Source organism: Sesamum indicum, linkage group LG10, assembly GCF_026168435.1.
Source record: "Sesamum indicum cultivar Baizhima isolate 11 linkage group LG10, ASM2616843v1, whole genome shotgun sequence".
NCBI classification, from domain to species: Eukaryota; Viridiplantae; Streptophyta; class Magnoliopsida; order Lamiales; family Pedaliaceae; genus Sesamum; species Sesamum indicum.
In genome coordinates this window covers 17109624-17130038 of record NC_142666.1, presented here as the reverse complement: position 1 = coordinate 17130038, position 20415 = coordinate 17109624, and the positions used below count along the sequence as shown (strand labels likewise).

At 33.2% G+C, this 20415-nt stretch overlaps 2 protein-coding genes across 4 annotated transcripts; one reads left to right on the top strand and one right to left on the bottom strand.

Moving 5' to 3' along the window:
* The first annotated feature begins 2644 nt into the window (after window positions 1–2644).
* On the top strand, window positions 2645–8235 carry LOC105171881 (zein-binding protein (Protein of unknown function, DUF593)). Of its 2 annotated transcripts, XM_088886032.1 has the most exons (4): window positions 2645–3798; window positions 5786–7299; window positions 7789–7849; window positions 7929–8235. In XM_088886032.1, exons 1-4 carry the CDS (start codon window positions 3123–3125, stop codon window positions 7931–7933), a joined length of 2256 nt encoding a protein of 751 aa, XP_088742158.1. In that variant the 5' UTR covers window positions 2645–3122; the 3' UTR covers window positions 7934–8235. The 2 variants fall into 2 exon arrangements, with proteins under 2 accessions (XP_088742158.1, XP_011091435.2); XM_011093133.3 differs by having other exon boundaries at window positions 7789–8235.
* A 300-nt stretch (window positions 8236–8535) lies between these two features.
* Window positions 8536–13962, bottom strand: LOC105172057 (uncharacterized). 2 transcript variants are annotated; one of them, XM_088886037.1, is made up of 8 exons: window positions 13287–13962; window positions 13065–13214; window positions 12478–12639; window positions 12309–12377; window positions 11760–11885; window positions 10789–11064; window positions 9759–10099; window positions 8536–9376 (listed from the first exon to the last, which is right to left on the bottom strand). In XM_088886037.1, exons 1-8 carry the CDS (start codon window positions 13882–13884, stop codon window positions 8765–8767), a joined length of 2334 nt encoding a protein of 777 aa, XP_088742163.1. In that variant the 5' UTR covers window positions 13885–13962; the 3' UTR covers window positions 8536–8764. The 2 variants fall into 2 exon arrangements, with proteins under 2 accessions (XP_088742163.1, XP_088742164.1); XM_088886038.1 differs by having other exon boundaries at window positions 11760–11873.
* Window positions 13963–20415: the final 6453 nt, after the last annotated feature.

The following is a 20415-nucleotide window of genomic DNA, read 5'->3' as shown; positions in this document are numbered from 1 at the left end:
CAAAGGCTCGCAAGGCCCTTTCTTTCATTTGTACTAAATTGGCAGGCCCGTTGTCAGCTCTCCACATCATCATAGATAGGCAGACATGTCACATAGATTGACAATAAATTGGGACACATTATTCTAAAAATATCTCCATTGAACTCCTAGTCGTTTGGCGGCAAACTTGTTGATAACCAACAAGTAACCGAATCCCAAAAGATTAGGGTAGACTAGCAAGACTTAGCCAAAAGACTATAACTTTTTCAAGATAATTCCAAACTTTGAGATCCTTTTTATGTTATGTAGCTAACTCATGTAGGTTTTCATTGGCACCAAATTTACCCAACAACTCCCTGGATTCCGCTCCACGAAGGCCTATAAATAGAGGTTCTATGCAATCATTTGGTAACATCTACCCTCACACTCAAACTCTTATTTCTCTCTTAATTTTGCAACTATTTTTTAGCTTGTACTTTGCACTTCACATGAATTATACCACCCTATCATTATATTCACAATTACTCTTATGTTGGTTCAAATTTTTTCTTCATTTTTATTAGTAAACTATACTAACTTAAGCATTGAATTGCTAATCTTTATTTTGTAGGTTAGTCCCTGTTAATTTTAGGATTTAAAAATACTTCGATCCTTGTTGTCCGACTGAAATTCGGTAAGCATCAATTAAAATTTTGGTCCATCTGGTTCCCTTCTTGGTTACGTCTTTAAATTCAATTTTAACGATTGGACCAAATCCTAACAATATATAAAGATAATGCACCAAATTCGTAGCTCAAAAAATTTAGGGACCAAAAATGATTTGACCCAAAGTATAGGGATTAAAAATGTAATTTACCCAACAAATTCTAAAAAACTTTTTGAAAAATACAGTTTACATATATATATATATATGCAGAGAATTTTCTTTGAAGATTTGTATTTGGGAGGATGGTCTGAAATGGACCCTAAATCAAAATTTGGAGATGAGGATGGGGGAGAGCATTTATTGCTAGAGATGGGAAATGTTTCCACATAAATAGTATTTGCCTCGTGTGGTGGACGATGATAAATTTTTACATAAAATTAATTTAAAACATATTATTAATTTTATTTTATATCATTAAAAAATATATTTCTTTATTTTTTTTTTTGAGAAAACTTGAAATTAAAAAAAAATTCCTATTCAAATGACACCAGAAACATAAATTTAACAGATATTATAAATGTCAACTTTAATTTTAAAATGAGATATATTTCTCTCTATTTCTATAAAAATTTGAACCTATTAAAATTATTTGAACTTAATTTGGTATCATTTGTTATCATTATTTTAAGGAGTCATATTTATTAATTTTAATTTATATTATCAGAAAAATTATTTTTTATATTTTTTGATAAATGTATTAAAATAAAAAAATCTATTTATCCAATTTACATTAAAAAAAATAAATTAAGATGGTATTGCAAATTATATCAACATGAATTTCAAGTTGGATATAATTTTTTTTCTAAATTTAAAAGTTATTCACTAAAAAGCAGACTTGCAAATAGTTTTGAATACATTAATTATAAATATGCAATTTAAAACATTAAGAATAAAACTTATATAATAAGTAAATAAGATAATAAAATCTCTAAAGATAAATAAACTGGACAAAAACATATATATAGCAGAAATATTGCATAAATTATTGTCAATTATATTAAATTATAAATACTAACTTAATCATATTTATATGATTATCACTTCACTCATAAAAATTATTAATTTAAATGAATCCAACGTCTAATTGAGTCAACAACATTTGAATATATAAATATAAATTTTATAATTTAAAAAATTTATAAATTCATTAATTTAAGAGTAATATGTTACTTATCATTGATATAAAACACTATAATTTTTACTATAGGGCCTCTTAAATAAAATGAATAATAAGTTCATACGTATATAATAAATAAATAAATATGACAAAATAGTTATAAATATAATAAAATAAAAAAGGATAAAAAAATAACTCAAAGGATAGAAAGAAAATAATTATATTTTTTTATTAAAAAAAATTTCTCAAGAAGGTAAATAAAAATATTATAGGGTACCTATTAATTGATATCGAACAAATTTTGGTTTTAAAAAATGTGAAAGGTTTTTATTAGAATTACTTAAATTATAAAAAATAATTAATGTAAAATCTAAAAGAAACTGTGAAGATTTAAAAATAAAAAAGTAACTTTTTTTTTGTATTTATTTATCATTTCAATTTTATAAAATTTTATACTCTATCATTTATAACAATTTTTTATCCAATTTTTTTATAAAATAAAAACATTACATACAGTACACATGTGATATTTAAGGATGAGGTAATGGGATTATATATACACAACATGTAATATTTTTTCGGCAAAAAAAAGACGGTCATATAAGAAAAAGTCAAATTTCACAAAATTGAAATGGTAAATTGACACAAAAAATTTTAATGTCAAAATGTAAAAATAGGGATAGTTATTATCCCTTTAAATAGTATAATATAATAAGCATTCACAGGTGGCAGCACGTGGTCATGATGAAGATTCAATCTGCTTCCACAAACCTGAGTCAGTCAGTACGCTGTCGTTTGAACAAAATTATTACTGTCAGGAAAGCACCAACCTGGGAGTTCCCAAGCCGAATCATCAAGCCACGCACACACACACTTTTTTATCAATCCAACCCCTTTTATTTTTATTTTTATTTTATTTCATTTATTACACAGATTGATGTGTAGTTGCTATTATGAAATGAACCCGTGTATGTATGTACTTTTTTCTGGTGAAGTTGCCCCATTTATTGCCAAGATTCGGTCTTCTTTTGATTTTCTTTATGATGGTTATTCAGAGGTGAAGTCACTTCGATTTTTCTCTCTGTAAATAGTTTTCGTGCTGGTAATTGATACAGATTTATGGTTTTCTTGAATTTTCCTCTTCTGACAGCTTTTCTGTTACCTGTTCTAATCAAGGGGAAACAAACAAATACATAGTCCCTTTCGATCAAGTTCAGATTTTTCTTCCCTGTCCTTTTTCTTGAGAAATAGAGACAGCCTTTTGTGAGTTTGTTCTAAAAGTTGAATCTTGGGAGAAATTAGTTAAATTTTCTATGAAAAATGCCGTGCCAGGCCGTGCAAATGTGGAGTTTGAGTGGTTTGGTGGCTGCGTTTCTTGATCTTGTGATAGCGTACTTGTTGCTGTGTGCATCAGCTGTCGCTTACTTGGCGTCAAAATTTATGGGTTTCTTTGGTTTGAACTTGCCATGCCCTTGTGATGGAATCGTTTTCAATATCCACAGCAAAAGTTTCTGCCTGAACAGGCTGTTGGTTGATTTCCCAACTCAAAGGGTGTTGGATGTTCAACTCTCTGTTAAGGAGAAATTCCCTTTCAGTGATTGCATTAGTGGGAAGAATCGTGTTTCTGATCTTGTTGGTGATAATTATGGTAATGGGATTCTTGAAATAGAAGGTGAGGCATCATGTAGCTCTGTATCAGATGCAAGGAAGCCAGCAGATGTTGCTAGGAAGGAGTTAGGTTCAAGGGCTGAGAAGTATGATATGAAGGGAAAGGGGGTAATTAATCATAGGCCAAAGAGTCGGTTGCGTCAGCGTCGAAAGGGGGGTGGTGGCCTTGGAAAATATTCGTCAGTTGCATCTTCTGATCCTCCTCTACTTGAAGGAGGCCTAGTTGTGGAACCTTATTCTCATTGTAGCACCAACAAGGAGGGAAATGGATTGGTTGGAGATAGCTCACTCCCTGTTGAAAATGATGCTGAAGTTCATAATCTTGAATGTAAGTTATGATTATCTGTGACATCCTATTTTAAGTTTCCTTTCTTTTTAATCTGAGTATCTAAAATATTGTCTGCACGTCTTGTGTTGCATTTGTTGTAAGCGCCTATTGATGGTGGTTTGAGATGTTAGTCGGTTATGGTGGACACAACAATTTACAAGTCCAGTAATTGCATACCTATGTGTCTAACCATTGTTTGTATTTGTATATAAGAACATTTAATACATATACATATTGCTAAAACCATTTAATTTCGACTTGAATGAAGAGGGCTTATATACTGTATCAGATCTAGTCACCAAACACATGCTTTCTAGAATTAGCTTTTGTAGACTTAAAGTAACCTCTTCCTAGGATTCGATTTCTTAACATGATTTAGCTTTCTAGCTTGCATCTTTTGGAACTATTACTTTGTATTCTGTCTCTTCTTAAAGGCCGAATTTAGCAGTATATTTATATCTAACAACAGGAGTCTTGACAATTTTCATTGAATTCTATGAATCTGTTGTAAGTTATTTCACCATCCCTTGAAAAGATCACTAGTCTTGAGATGATATAGTAACAATTCTATAAATTCTATGTTATCATCATTTCGTTAGAACTAAAAAAACTTGAACCAATTTTATCCAGTAGGAGTATGAGAATGCATTTCTATTTCAAGTAAAGCTGTGAAAGTGATAATTGATAACTGATTTATTAAATAGCTACTTGTAATAACTGATGTATTTAATGGATATTTTCTATGAGTGAGTGTAGTAGCAAGTATCCAGGTCTCTGTCTCTTGTGGTTTCTTGGAGCAACATTGTTTCTTGAATCAATGTGGAGAACTTAAGTGAAGGGAAATAAGTAACTATATCATATCAGATAGTGAAGAGTGACTTCAGGTGTTGGATGGATTTGGCTTGCTAGTCCAAGTTCTAATTCTTAGCTTTGTCTCGAGTCGATTCATTTTCATTTAGTTGAAAACTATGTTAAATGTGATTTGATTTCTAGTTCTATTGTGCTATTTTTACTCAGATTGTGAGATCTTCCGTCAATTACTCCATGAAAAGGTGTGGCAAGGGCCCATGAGCTAAAATTGTCTGGATATGAACCATGATCTTGGTTCAAGTTTGATGCTCCAAATGAAAGAAGAAAACATGGAGAAATCTTTAAGTTGCATTCTGGTTTTTGTTTGTAGGATTCTCATTTTGTTTTCTAATGCTGAAAATGACTTTTGGGAACACATAACAGGGTACATCTTCGGTAGAAAAAGAAATAATCTTCGAGGATCCAAATATAAACTGGGGTATAGGCTTTTCCACAGTTGTAGTTATAATTAATAACAGTTCCTATATTGTGCAAAGTGATGTAAATTGAACATTCTTGAAATACTAAAGATCATAAATATGTTTCTTATTTAAGATTGAATAGTAGCTGAAGGGTGAAATACAGAGGATAGTGATGGATATGCGGTAAAAGATATATAATCTTTTCTGGAGGATAGTTCTTCCATTACTTTGTTGTGAGGCCACGAACTCTCTTCTATAGTTTGAACAAGAAACATCTACAACAAAGTGACCTGTCATGTTGCATTCTTTGGATAATTGGTATTAACACTTGGATCATTTATGAAATTTCTTCTCATTTTTGTAAGTTGTCTTGTGCCTTTTGTCTCAGACCTTAAATACAGATAATCCATGCTCGGCATTAAAAAATTTCAGCTTTGCATACTTGTCAAAAAAATTATTGGTGTACTAGGAGTTTGTTTTTTCTCTTACTATTTTTGTTCTCTAGGAGTCTTTTTTTTCTCTTACTATTTTTGTTCTTACAGTTCGGCTTGTATTCTCATCCGATAATATCTGCAACTTGAGATGAACATATGAATACTATGTTACTGAATGCAAATGCACTGAAAATATTTGTTTATAGAGCATTGTCACGGATTATCTTGCACATGTATGCTAATCCTGTTTTGTCTGGTACTTGAATGTAAATGATGATAAAGCTACCACAGAAGCAGAAGTGGGGCCACGAGCAGTCACCAGTTGTGAAATGAATCATTCTCTTGATGAAGATATGCCCATAAAGAAAAACGTACTATCTATTGAAGAGCTACAAAGTAATCCACAAGGGTTGCAAAGTTTTAGCGGAGATGAGAAAAGTACAATAAGACTCTTGGAACAAACACTAGAAGAAGAACGTAATGCTCGTGCTGCCCTTTATGTTGAGCTTGAGAAGGAGAGAAGTGCTGCTGCTACTGCTGCAGACGAGGCTATGGCTATGATTCTTCGCCTGCAGGAAGAGAAGGCTTCCATAGAAATGGAAGCTCGGCAATACCAGCGGATGATAGAAGAAAAGTCTGTTTATGATGCTGAAGAAATGGATATTCTCAAAGAAATCCTTTTGAGAAGGGAGAAGGAGAAACACTTTTTAGAAAAGGAAGTTGAAGCATACAGGATGATAGTTTCTGTGGGGGATGAACAATTAGCAGGTGATGGTTCTGATAAGAGTTATGCTCGACAACTTTTTGATCTTCCGCTTGATCCAAATGATGATCCAGTTTTGATTCTTCGGCAACTCGCTGCATCTACTGACAAGAGGACGTTGGAAAATAAATGCTCGGAGGATAAACCAAATTCTGAACATGCCTTTGGGAATGGAACTCTGGTTGAATGCCAGGATGAAACATCTAGCTTCAAGAAACAAGGGGACTCTGACAAGCAATCTGTACAATTGTCAGTCTCTGATAGTGTTGAGAACATGGACCTTCAGGAGAAGGAGATGATATCAGTATATAAGAACTTACAATTGACATCATCAGGCCCCCAAGAATTTGAGAAAAGTATCCCCCTGGATGCGAAAGAACTTGAGCAAATACAGAGAATGAACTTGGGCCATGAACTGGAGGAAAAGATTATTGTAACTTGTTATGGAACCAGAACAGGTGATCCATGTCGTGATCCGAGTTTAAAACAGCATCCAAAAGATGCACAGCTTGGGTTAGTGTTAGATAAAGACTCTTGTCTTTACGACGTTCACATTATTGGTGATAAAAGCAACATCTGTAGCGACACCAGTGTTGATAGAAGTGAGAGAAATTCTGCCCCATCGGAAGCTTCTGTAACAAAGAGCGTCAATGTTACAACAGATCGTCAAAGTAGTAGTAGTGGCCTGGATACTGATGTTGATGTCAAGAGAAGCAGTTCCGAGATAACTAGTGGGCTTCCTCCAGTCGGGCCAAAGGGTTCATCTCTGATTTCTGAACTCCGACGGAGTTCCATGTCTGCAATGGACAGTGAAATGCTAAAAATTGACAGTGAAATTGCACGTCTTCGGGAAAGACTGAAGCGTGTTCAGGAAGGAAGAGAGAAACTTGGCCTTTCTGTGGAAAAACAAGAAAAGGAAAGTACACAGTTGAAACTTCTGGAGGATATTGCACGCCAGGTTCGGGAGATTCGACAACTAACAGAACCTAGAAAAGCTGCACGGCAGGCGTCTTTGCCAATTCCAAACTCTAAGGTTCTTCATTATTCTGTTCAATATTTCTTAGTCTGTTTATATGCTAAATTGTGGTGATCCCTCAGAAAACTATTTGCTTCTTTCATGCACAGTATATTTTCTTGATTTAGTTGTAAGAAATGCCAAATCTTGATCTAGAAACTTTGTCAATCTTTTTCATGTATGTAGAATCATTCTCTTCGTAGAGCAACTTAACGTGAAAGCGATTGACATTAGTAGTTAATCACATGTATACAAAACAAGGCTGATTTGTCTTATTTTTCCGACTGCAATTTATTGCAGCCTTATATTGTGCCTTAATACTCTCGTTGTTCAACTCTATAATTCTTATCTACATTGTGTTGCGACGGGGTTGGTGCTGCCATTTTTACGAAGGATATTGTTGCTATCCATGCCTACTACCTCTGTTTATATCTTTTCTTGCTGACTATGCTCTTGATTTGCTTCACATTGTATCAAGCCTTATAGTTTAACCGTATCCTGACATAGGCTTCGTCCAAGAAAAGGAGGAGCAGAAGTGTTTCTTCAGCATTCCAGAGAAGGTCCGAAGGTATGATCAGTGCCTAGGAGACAGCCAACGACTTTGCATGCCGTCATATTCTATAATTGTAATCATTTTGCATTTCCAGGATGATGCGCTGCTATTTTAATTGCATACAACGTCCAAAATCCAGAACCATCCAAGACGCTACGTGAAGTTGCTAGTAGCTCAGAACAGCAGCAGTAAGCTGAAGATAGTATTTCTCCGGTTGCAAATAATATGATAAGTTTTAGCTCGAATGCTGGTAGCAATGGTAGGAAAACCGAAGAACAGTTCTAGCTATGTAATACCAGTTTCTTTCTCTTTAGAGTTTTGTACAGCCACATCAACTTTGTCATTGCTGTCTTTATGTACAAAGTAAGCTTTTGTTCATAAACATTTTGTTTGTTCCTGTATCTCTTTGTTTCATTTATTCATTCTTGCACTCTGAGCTTACTCTAGTGATCCAGGAGTAGAATCTCTCTTTAATATTATGAAGCATTTGCCTCCAGGTTTTCTTTGTTGATCAATGAAGATGGATCAGTAGCGGCAGCTTCACCACCCTGTTATATTATGTATGGATTTATGATTGTTCATGAATATATTAGAAAAATTAAAAGATAATGAGAGCATTGGTTCTATTTGCATAGTACCACTAAAGATCGAGTATAGTTTCAGATCATAACGACGACGTTAGTACAGGGTTTTTCCGATAATAATAATAATTATTTATAATACCGTCAGAGGGAAGTTCTCGACGAGCATTTTATTTACAGATGTATGGTCCACACTTAAGACAAAAATCAAGTAGAAGTATGGAAAATTCTAGCTCGGACTGGATTTTGTCAGAATTAAGTTAATTATACAGAAAGTGTAATACATTTTCAAGAGAGTGATCAGTCCGTGTAATTGGTTCGATTTTGGGCAAATTTGATTTGAATAAACCTATTCAGAGAACACCTTGTAACTGCGCTGTGGCACTGTTCTGCATGCAGCCCACACAAGATCAAAGTACAATGGGAGCTGCGCAATGGCAAACAACGTTACTGGTATGCCGGCAACGGCATATATGGGCACTGCAGTAATCCTTAGCTTGTCCCTCAAGATAAAAGTATGGCTTGCACAAAAAGACAACAGCATTCCAGCTATCGAGGCGAACAGGCAGGTTAGCCCCATTAACAGCTTCCTCGGCAAGTTCACTTGAAAATCGTTCTCTTCACACCGTGAAGTGATGATTGCAAGGAAGAAAACAAGGGCCGTCACCGACAGGCAGAGAGCCACGAGGGAAGCGATTGAGAAAACATCGAATGCTGTTTCGTCTGCAAGGATTGGATGTCCTGTTTTCTGGTCTAGGCCACCCGGAACGGTGGCTGATGTAGCGAAGGCAACAGTGGCTATGAGGGCAGCCACGACTGAGCAGGACTCGGACGTCTTTATCAGCCATCCGTTGCCTTCCTTCACTAGCTTTTGGTGTGTTCTTGTGAAGATCTCCCTTGGGGTCTCACGGTTCATGTTGTGGTGAGCAAAGAATAGGTCTGGAACTGACCTTTTCACATGCTGCATTACAATAAACATCTTGGTTAACTAGGATAAAATCATCATATAACTACAATAAACGGCCTCTTGTCATCTTTATACATAAGAAGCGCCTGTAGAACGTTGCCTAGGTTCCGTACTCCAAAAGAGAACGATAAGACAGATCAACTGTTGCCTCCTCATTCCGTCTTTCATCACAAGTTATATACGTAAACGACATCCTAATTCAAAATTTTACTCCCTTCTAACATCAATATTGCATTCTCATGAACCAAAAACATGTATCTCATCCCTCTCTCCAAGAACTACCAACTATGGTCCCGTTCTTGGGAACAAATCTAACCTCATCATATCAATTCCTACGAAATTTTGAACCAAAACGAAAGACGAAGAGATACCATACCTTGTACCATTTGATCTCCCACTGCATCTGCAGAGCAGCCCCCGGGATGCGCCAAGGCTGGAATTCTCCCAGCTTTGCTGCCAGGTGCAGAATGCTGTTGCCCTCATCGTCCAGTTGATGAAACATGTATTCTGGGAGATTTGTCTTCAGCAGATAATCAAACACGCTGGTTTGCCTATTTTCGGCAGCAAGCAGCAGCACATTCTTCCCATTGGCGTCCTGGTCCTGGATTGCCACCAGGCATGTGCTGATTATTTTCTTCACCATTTCAAGGATTCCCATCTTTCCTGCTACTAGTAGTGGAGTGTCCTTCTTCACTAAGACATTTGGGGCCTTTTCCACTGCATCAGACAAATCCAATTTCTAGTAAAATGTCCCAAAATTCCATCCCAAGTAATGGTTATATTTCTGACAAACTCTTCCATGACATGAATCCAAATACAAGATTTAGGAGTGTATTTTAGCATTAGGAATTTAGGATTGGAAATTTGAAATGGAAAGATTAACACTGAAATTATTTATGCAATATTTTGACTCAAAATTGTTAAGAGCCGGTCTGAGCCTGATTTGTTAAGCATAACAATCCATGCTTAAAACTTTATATCTGTTTGATAAGATACGAACCTTGATTAAAACTCGACATAAATGTCTAAATTAAAAGAAACAAAAAAATACATGTAAAATATCAAACCATTCAAACTCGCTCGACCGGTACTGCTTGGAGGAAGAAGTACCCTCAAGACTCTTCAAACCAAGATGTTTTGTTTGGTTTCAACTTTAACTTGTTTGTTTTTTTGTTTCGAAATACAAAGAAATATATAGATTCATGTCTTTTTAAGAGTTTTATTATGTTTGGTTTTATATTTTATATTAGTGTAAGATAAATAAATAAATAAGTTAAAACGCATTATACTGCACGTAAAGCGAACATTCAGTATGTTTTTTCCTGTAACGAAAAAACAAAAAGTGGTATTGAGCTTTAGATATATATATATATATATTTCTAATGCAAATCCATGTGTTCTTTTACCTGGTTTATTTTGATCCATCTCATTGCCATTCTTGTGTTGAGCTTTAGTCGAGGAAGTTGTCCGACTGCCGGTTTCATGATCATCAGCAGGAGGCGGAGTGTCTGGAATTTCGATGCCTTCCAAGAATTCTTGTTGTGGTTTCAGGACAGGGCGCTGGCCGTTGCTATCGTACTTGTATTTGGATACAGCGTAGTGCTCGATCATTTTAGTCATAATCTCAAAGGCATGAGAGTGACGTTCTTTCTTCTCTTGAATCTCTCTTATCCTCCAATACCCTGCAAATAACAGTAAGACATTTTTGTAGATCATAAAATTTCAGTCATAATGGTCCGCGGACGACAAAATATATGTTCAGTTAACCAATTGTGGGTGTAAGTGGGGCGTAAAGTTCTTACATGACCATGTTCATATTTTACTTCATGACATTTTTATATTTTAATTAGGACAATGAAGAGTTCACTTTGACGTTTATACAAGTAGGTAGCATGAAATCATTCGGAGGTTTCATGTGATATTACGCAAATGTACTATTGTGAATCGTTAAATCATGTAAATCAATGTCAATTTTATATTTGACAAATGGATTAGTGTCAACTCAAGTACGTGATGTGAAACCCTTCTCTTTTGGCCTCTGAAATTGCTTTCAAATACGAAATATTTTAATCCAAACCGAGTTTGATATGACGTGAATCAATTATATAATAAATGTAATACCCTTACTATGTGATTAGTGTACAGTTTAAAAAAAGTTCAATTGTTCTAAAATTGATTTATTTTGACCAGATCTAGTTTTGATAAGAATTTAATTTCAGTCCGGACACAACGGCTCATTAAAGAATATGTTACTTTTTTTATTATTTTTTTCCCGTGTGCAATGTTGATACATATTACCTGGAGATACTTTACTTAGAAATTGAGGTCGAAAAAGGTAAACTTACATATCAGCCAAGTAGAGGAAGACTACACTTACCAACTCCAAGAACAATGAGGATGACCTTCATTGCAAATCTGAAAAGCAGTATACAAGTAGCATAATTGGCAGGAAAGATAGCATCATCTTTGCTCTTTCCCTTTGCATCTTTGACTGAAACAAGCACTGATCAACACAATCTCAAATTCACAAATATATGCCGACATAAATCGAATATTTGATTGTGATCAGGATATTAAATTTGCATAGGGGGAAATTCTCGAAAATTGTTTACGGAGTTCTCGAAAATAATATGTAAAAAAATTTTATTTTTCAATCCTCCGACTAACTTCTATTAGGAAGTCGACAGGAAAACCCATATGCAAATCACATGGCCGTTTCCCTCCTTTTTGAAAAGATAACGACTCGTAATCAATGGAGGCAAAATGTACTAGGGCTCAAGTTATGAAACGAAAAATGCAATTTCCTCGTAGGAAATGCAGTCCGCTATAAAAACGGCGAACCTTCTAAACAATAACTTGGCCAAGAATTAAGTCCAAAGACATCAAAATAAACTTTTGGAAAACTGTAAAAAGAAATAATCCATACTTTGAGACTCCTGATTTTCTTCATCATCATCTCGACAGACATTCTGTTTCATGCGGAATGGAAAACCAGCTGGAAAGAATTCCAAGAACGTACCGTGTCAGCTTTGTTATAACATATCGAAATCAAAGACTGATAGGCTGATAAGTTTAAGTTTATTCATGTAATTTACCTAAAATGCTCTTTGAAATTGGAGTCCATATCAATAGGAAGATGGCCACGCATGTTCTGTAGTTCTCCGGGAGCTTGATCCGATCACTACTGGCCGGGTAATAACCTTTTTGTCTGGCACCTGGATCATACTTCTGCAGCCTCAGCTCATCAACAAACATACCTTGCCCACAAAAATCACAACTTTTATTAGCATGATCATATCTATTTGGTGGAGATGGAGCCGGTCAGAGGCTGGACAAGGCGGTAAGTAGCCCTCCTCGTATTTTCTTAATTAGTCATTACATAGAATTTTATTCAAATTTTGAAAATTCCCTCGTGTTTTCTTAATATATCAAGTTCTACATGAAATTTCCGATGCATGTGGATCATCATAATATTTGTTGTGTCGTCCAGTCGGAAAGAGTTCTCACTCCGTCCCTGCGGACCAGATCTGCATGTGTATTGTGTAATTGAGGAGAAAACGAACGTTACAGCGATAATTTAGCTTGTCAAGAAAGATTACTATCTCAACAAACACTTTGGTCGAAGAACACTACCAGAAAAAGAAAAAACATGAAGTAGATACTTTGTAAAAGGGATTCTTACAGTGGTAGATAATTGATTCATAGAACCCCAGGTGGCTGCTGCTTTTGAACACATTAGGCTTTCTGGCTAAGACATGGAGGGGTGATTCTCCCTCAACATTCACAAAATCAACCAGCTTCGGGTAGTAGCTGATTATCTGGTAAGCTAATTCTGCAGCAAAAAACCAAAGAACTCAACAATTTCTTCTCAATTGATGCAAAAACAAGATGATATTACACTTACTAAAGTATTGTCCATTGATCGCCGAATGTAAAATCGTGTTCCCGTCTCTCCTCCTACAGAGAGACTCATCAGGCTCGGCCTCAGCCGTCTGTTGATCTTTCTTGTCGTTGTAGAGTTCGTGCAGGCAGAGAAAGGCTTGCAGCTTCCCGTGATGAGCTGCAATGAACAAAGGTGTCTCGCCCTTCATGTTGCGTATGCTGATCAGGTCCCGATGCTTTGAGGCTATGCACTCACAAATTTCCACCCACCCTACTGCTGCTGCGAGATGGAGAGGGGTGTCTCCGTTAACGTTTTGCATTGACAGGACGTCGGGTAATGAGACGTGGCCGACGTTTTTCTCTATGAAGGCGATCATTTGCTGGATGTAGGAGGCGTGGCTGGGCCAGCTGGGGTGGTAACTAGAGACGGCTATGTGCAGAGCTGTCTCCTCAGATTTGGTGAGCTTGGTTGCGTGAGCAATGGGATGTTTTTGGTAGATTTCGGCAACTTCTTGCCATTTTTTCTCCATGGTGAGTTCGAACAGATCGTCCTCAGAGAATTCTTGATTTTTGGATGTTTCCACTGCCATTTCTGGACCTGATTTGTTAGAGCTGATCATGTCGGAAAACGTAGAATGTGAGTGGTCTTTGCTGATCTGCAGATATCACAGAACTTGTCAAAATTCCTTCTAATGCACTCTCATTGTGGGATTGATTTATGATACTTAGCTATAAATATATACATATATATAATGTTGGAGTTCTTATTTCAGAAATCGGAGGTGAATTTTCTATTCCATTGAGATTGGATTTTTTATCTCAAACAATATTGCATCTTCTATTTCATTTAATATACACACATCACGTGTACGTAGATGACATTATATATTTTATATAGAAAAAACTTTTATAAACATGGCGTATATATATGTTAAACAAAATAGAAGATACAGTAGAATTTTTAATAAAAAATACATTAATCCAATTTTACATTAGTATTCCATCCACTCATGTATTATATGCGATCTCATTTTTAAATTTTAATTTGATTCAACCATATTTGTCAATTTTCAAAAGAGATGCTCATTAAATAGCACAAGGTGATCATTATGAATCAAAGTGTGATAAAAGATCAGCACCGCATATGATCATCTGTATTCTTCTTTTTCCAAACAAATTAAGATAAATACAAATTAAAAAACTACGATAGAGTCCATTCTTCAACTTATTAGTTTATTCTCTATAGGGTGGGGGTATTTAATTATACAATGGGCAGTATTTTTATTATGCGCGGGGCGAAAATACAATTTTATTCTCTAACATATGATTATCAATTTTATTATAATGGGCATTTTAGTAATTAACCTAGTTAATCTAAATATGTGATCTTCCTTTTTCAAATATATATATATATATATATATATGGCAAAATTGCAAAATTAGTCCTGTATATTAGGGGGGTGGCAAAATTGGTCCCCTAGCTATGAGACTGGCAATTTTATTCCTTTATGTTTAAAATTTGTAGCAATTTTGGTCCTTCTGGCCAAAAGTGATCGGAAATTGACAAATAAAATTGGGGATTAGGGTTTCAGCGACAAATGGACATTACTACACAGGTAGCATCCTACGTGGATGCTGACGTGATAAAAAAAAGGTTAACCATCACCCACCACCACCAAGCCGGTCGCCGGAATTTTTTTTCCGGCGCGTCTCCAGCCACGCGTACCACCACTAAACTCGCCATCCTACGCTGATTCCAACCCTATAGCATGTGTTTCAATCAGAGTTCAAACATGTCCCCAATTGTTAATTATAGTCTTATCCTAAAACCTAGATTTATTTTCTTTCTCTTCTCGATTCACCGTCGTCTGACCTACCCACTGTTCAAGACCACCACCAATCAACTCCCCATCCTCCGGCGAGTTGATTGCACCCAAGCCCATCCATTTTCATCAACTATTCGGTCGGTTCTCTTCATTTTTATTTTCGTCACTTTTTCTCCGCGCCCACCATTGATTTTTCCGTCATATCTCCGTCACTAGCGATTATCTGGTTGGTGGACCAACACCTTTGTGTTCGCTCCCCATGGCGCACACATCCCTCCGATCAGTTTCCGTCAACGTTACATTCACGACTTCTCCTTAATGTTTTATTTTAGTGGCAATTTTAGTCCTATATGTTTTAATTTAGTAGCAATTTTGGTCCTTCCGACCAGAATTACCAGTCAGCAGCCATGTAAGATGTCACGTGTTTAAGTAGAGACCAGTTGGCAACCGAAACCCTAAGCCCCAATTTTTCCGGCTAATTTTTGGGTAATTTTGGCCGGAAGGACCAAAATTGCCACTAAATGAAAACATATAGGACTAAAATTGCCAGTTCAGTAGTTGCAGGATTAATTTTGCCACCCCCCTATACTTACAGGACTAATTTTACAATTTTGCCTATATATATATATATACATACATATAATTATGCATAGTATGTTGGTATGTACAAACTCCTGCATTGATTCCAAGAGAAAAAGACTGCACATACAATTACGTCGCCAACTGAAATAATTTTGGATTCAATAGTAGGAATAATTGCATTCCATCTTCTATGATTGATTTATGCAAATTATCTTATTTTTTAAAAAATTACATATACAGTCATCATAAATATTAATATCATTTACATAAATTAACCCTATTTTCTAAAAAATAACACACACTTTCAAGAACGTCAATATTATTATAGTCAGGGATAATTTATGTAATTACGTAAAAGACAAAGTGATTTATATAGAAAAATCATAGATAAAGGAGTGTAAATGTACTAATAAGTTAAGTAAAAAAAATAATTTTAGTCATATAATTTATAGAGGGTGCCATTTCTGGTCCTGCATAAATTGATTTTCATAATTTAGTCCTATAACTTTTGACAATTTTGGTTCGAAAAATTGCATGTGACCTGCACATGATCCAATTACTAAATTATAATTTTAGTCATGTAACTTAAGGGAGTCGACATTTTTAATCCTGTACGATTTGATTATGGGATTAAGATTGCAATTTAATTGGATCATGTGCTCGTCACATGCAAAGTTAAAATTGCCAAAATTATAAAATTACATGACTAAATTACAAAAATTAATTAATATAAAACCTAAAAATATCAACATACTTATATTATAGGACTAAAATTATCTTACATTTCTCCTCTACCAAGTTATTCTATGTTCCACTATTACTGGACCAGCTTTGCCCCTTTGGATTGCAATAATTTAAGTTAAATATTTATTAATTATCTTTATTAAAAGTAGTTTTTTTTTTATTATTTACAACTTATGCTACTTTCCAACTATTAAATTAAAATTTATTTATGTTAAAAGTTATAAATTTCGCTTCACTCATTTTTGCAACTTATAGATAATTATGACGTATTAAATTTTGGAAAAAAGAAAATTGCAGTCCTATAAATATTGTTTTGGATTTATTTTGGTCCTTTATGTTTGGCAATATTAGATTTAATCCTTTATCTATCAATTTTGCGTAGATTTGGTCATTTAACCTAATTTATGACTATTTTTCCTTTTTGATAATAAAGGCTAATAATCCATCCTAATGCTCTAAGTGTAATATAAATAAATATTTTTTCAATAAATCTAAACTCTTATACTATTTTAAGCGAGTATTAACTATGAAACGCAAAATAAATGGATATATATGGACTAAAATGGCTATGTAAAAATTATGTAGGGGTAAAATTATGCGAAATTGAGTCAAAAGACTAAAAGTAAGTAATTTTGCAAGTTATCAGACTAAAACGAAAATGGGTAAATTTAAAGGACTAAAATTAATAGTAAACAAACTTAAAGGACTAACCAAATAATTTTTTCTTAATTTTTTTTTAAAAATACTCCAACTTTAACTTCAACTTCTTTATGCTTTCCCTGATGTTGTCAAAACACTCTTAGATTGCATTTGGATTGGACGATTTGAAATTATGGATTTCAAATTCTTAATAATAAAAATCCTTTGAATATTGTTTGGATAATTCAAAATTTAAAAAATTTCAAATTTTTCCATTCTAATTTTGAACTATATTCTGATGAATATGAATGGATTTTAAATTCTTTTTAAATGGAGTCGTTTGGAATTATTTCTCGAAATCCTTTCAAATCCAAATCCATCAATCCAATACACCCTTAGCTTCTACTAAAGTTAAACTTACACTATTATCTAACCCCTTATCTTTTCTACAAAAACGCAAGTGATTACAAACACGTCTTAACAGAGTTAATTAATAATTTTATATTTATTAAAAAAGTAATAATTAAATTAAATTAAAGAGTATGAATGGAGTATATATTACCCTTTTCTTTTTCTTTTATGAATAATATTTTACCCTTTACCTTAAACCAGGGAACAAGGAACAAATTGCCACCAAAGCATGGAAATTAAGACTCTTTTGCTGTTTCTTTTACATTTTTTTATCCTTTTCTCCTTCTCCTGCAATGAAAGTACACTATCCTATTAAATATATGCCTTTTCAGTTTATGCAATTGAGAATAGACAATACATCAATCCCAAGCAAAGGTATGTATGTAGCTTTTGATGGTGTCTAGTTTTGGCAAACGTAATTTGTTCTAGTTTTATACGATACTCGTAATTTTTTTATTATAAAAAGATATTTTTTTAAAAAAAAAGATATTAGGACTTATAAGTCATTCAAATTTTTCATTCATAATTAATGTGAGATACGTGCCTACATTAGTATCATTACCCAAAATTTTTATTTTAATTTGGACAATTCAAAATTGCATATATTGGTACGATTATGATATATATATAAAGCATTAAGATAGTCACGAGTGCAACCTAAGTAAAACTTTATTCTTTACATACATATATTGTTTCTTCTTTTTGCCAAATTCAACACATAACTTAAGATAGACGTGCGTTTCATATTGGTTATAGATTAGGAGTTTAAACGACTTAAAAGTCTGAACTCTTCTCTCTAGTGAGTTAATAAGATAAAATAGTGCAGCTTCTCCTTATGGAACTGAAGTCAAAACAGATAATACTATGCTACGGGATTATCTGGGCTAAGACATCTTTCCTTGTGAGATTTTCTTTTAGGATAAAATCGTGAGCCTCATACCAAACTAAAACAAACAATATAACGCACAATGGAACACCAACTGGATGATTTGTGGAGCAAAGAGATGCGGGCAAAGAGATGGTTTGTGGAGCAACTGGATTTCCTCAACTCAGAGAGCTTTGGCTAGATGGTTTGCCAAATTTAGCAGAGTGGAGAAAGGAGCAATGCCCATTAATCTCTCTAATCTATGTATTAATAATAAATTAAAATTAATTATAAAAAAATAATATTGTATTAAAAGAAAACTATTTAAGAGTGTAATACCTCTAATTACTTATATAATGATAAGCATATCAAACTTAAATAAATAAATAAGCAAATAATATTTCTACTTTATTAATTTGTTAGAAGATTAAAAATATTAATTTATTAGGGCACAATAACATTTAAAATGAATAGCATCAGAAAAATAAAATATTAATATAAACTGCAAAAATTTAATATATATATATGAAATAATAATATAATGAAATCTTAAATAAATATTATCAATCTTATTGAATTGAAAATGCTTTTGAAAAAATTTAAATGAGTGACTTCTAACTAATTAACTTTATTTTAACGTTAATCATAGAAAATTATTTTGAGATTGTACTTTCACGTATATATATATATTTTTTATCGTAATATATTGTATATAAAATAATACTAATAAATGCAACTTCTGATTAATTGCATAATTTTTTGAAAATCTCTTGGGTATTTATTTCTAATTTAAGAAGACGTTCATACCCTTACTAGAATATTCTTTTCAATAATAAATAATTAGTTATAAGAACAAAATTTTATCAAAGAAGAAAATTATTTGGTCCTAATTTCTCTATTTTTTTTATAGAATGAATAATATATTTTAAAAGATAATTAGACAAACAATATTAATTAACATGATTAATTTTTTAGCGATGATTTATATATTTATTTTTTAAAAACTAATTTACCTAGCGCTGTCAAAATTTAAAATTAATAGCATATGAGAAAGATCTAAATACTACTCCAAACTTCAAAAAAATCATAAAGAATAAGTATTAAAAATTTTCAAATAAAAATCCTCAGATTTTATTAAATTAGAAGTCCGGTTGAAAATTTTGAAATGAGTAACTTATGACTAATTGATTTTATTATATTAATATTAAATAATTTATTTAATATTGTACTTTTACTCTATTTGTCCCATAAGTTATATTTATAGACAAGAGTTGATAGTATTTTTCATGATTTTTATGTCATTATTATTTTTGTATGTTTTTAATTTAACTTATGAACTTTTGGGGTTTGCTATTAATTCTAAAGGTTTGGTTAATTACATTTTCTTACACATATATAAATTCAATTTTTTCCTAAGAGATTAATATAATATAAGTAATTTTATTAAGTTTTACGCTATAAAATAAGACAAATAATATTATATGATAGAAAAAAATAGAACCACAAAATATAAATTTTATAAAGTATTTCAAGATATATATATAATAAGCATAATAAGGCCAAACTCAACATGAATTATTTTTTTTTTAATTCAATATTTACTAATTTTTAAAATAAATTATATAGAGAACTAAAGGATTAATAGGGAAAAAAAATATGAAAGTATTTTTGCACGATATGGCAGAGGTCAAAATAACAATAAATGTGACTGAAATAATTGAAGTTAGACGTTGAAGAATAACATAGACAATATTTCAATAAATAACTAAATTTAAACTCTAAATATAATTGTAGCATCCCCTGTGGTACTAAATCTAATTATGATGAGAAATTATGGTAAAAGTGATAATTCCGTATGTAAGAGTACGAAATTAAAGTAATATAGTAGCAGCAACAAAAGTTCTAGAGTTTGGAAAGGAGTGCATGTCGAGATTTATAGAGGAGGAGTTCCCCTATAATAAGAGTCCTGTTAAAGGGAATCTGCATGGCCAGCGAGAAAGGCAAGATTTCGTGAATAAGGTTCCTCCTTATCCGTAAGTCTTTGAGGGAAGGAGGACCCTTTTTCGTGCAAACTTCTACCCGGT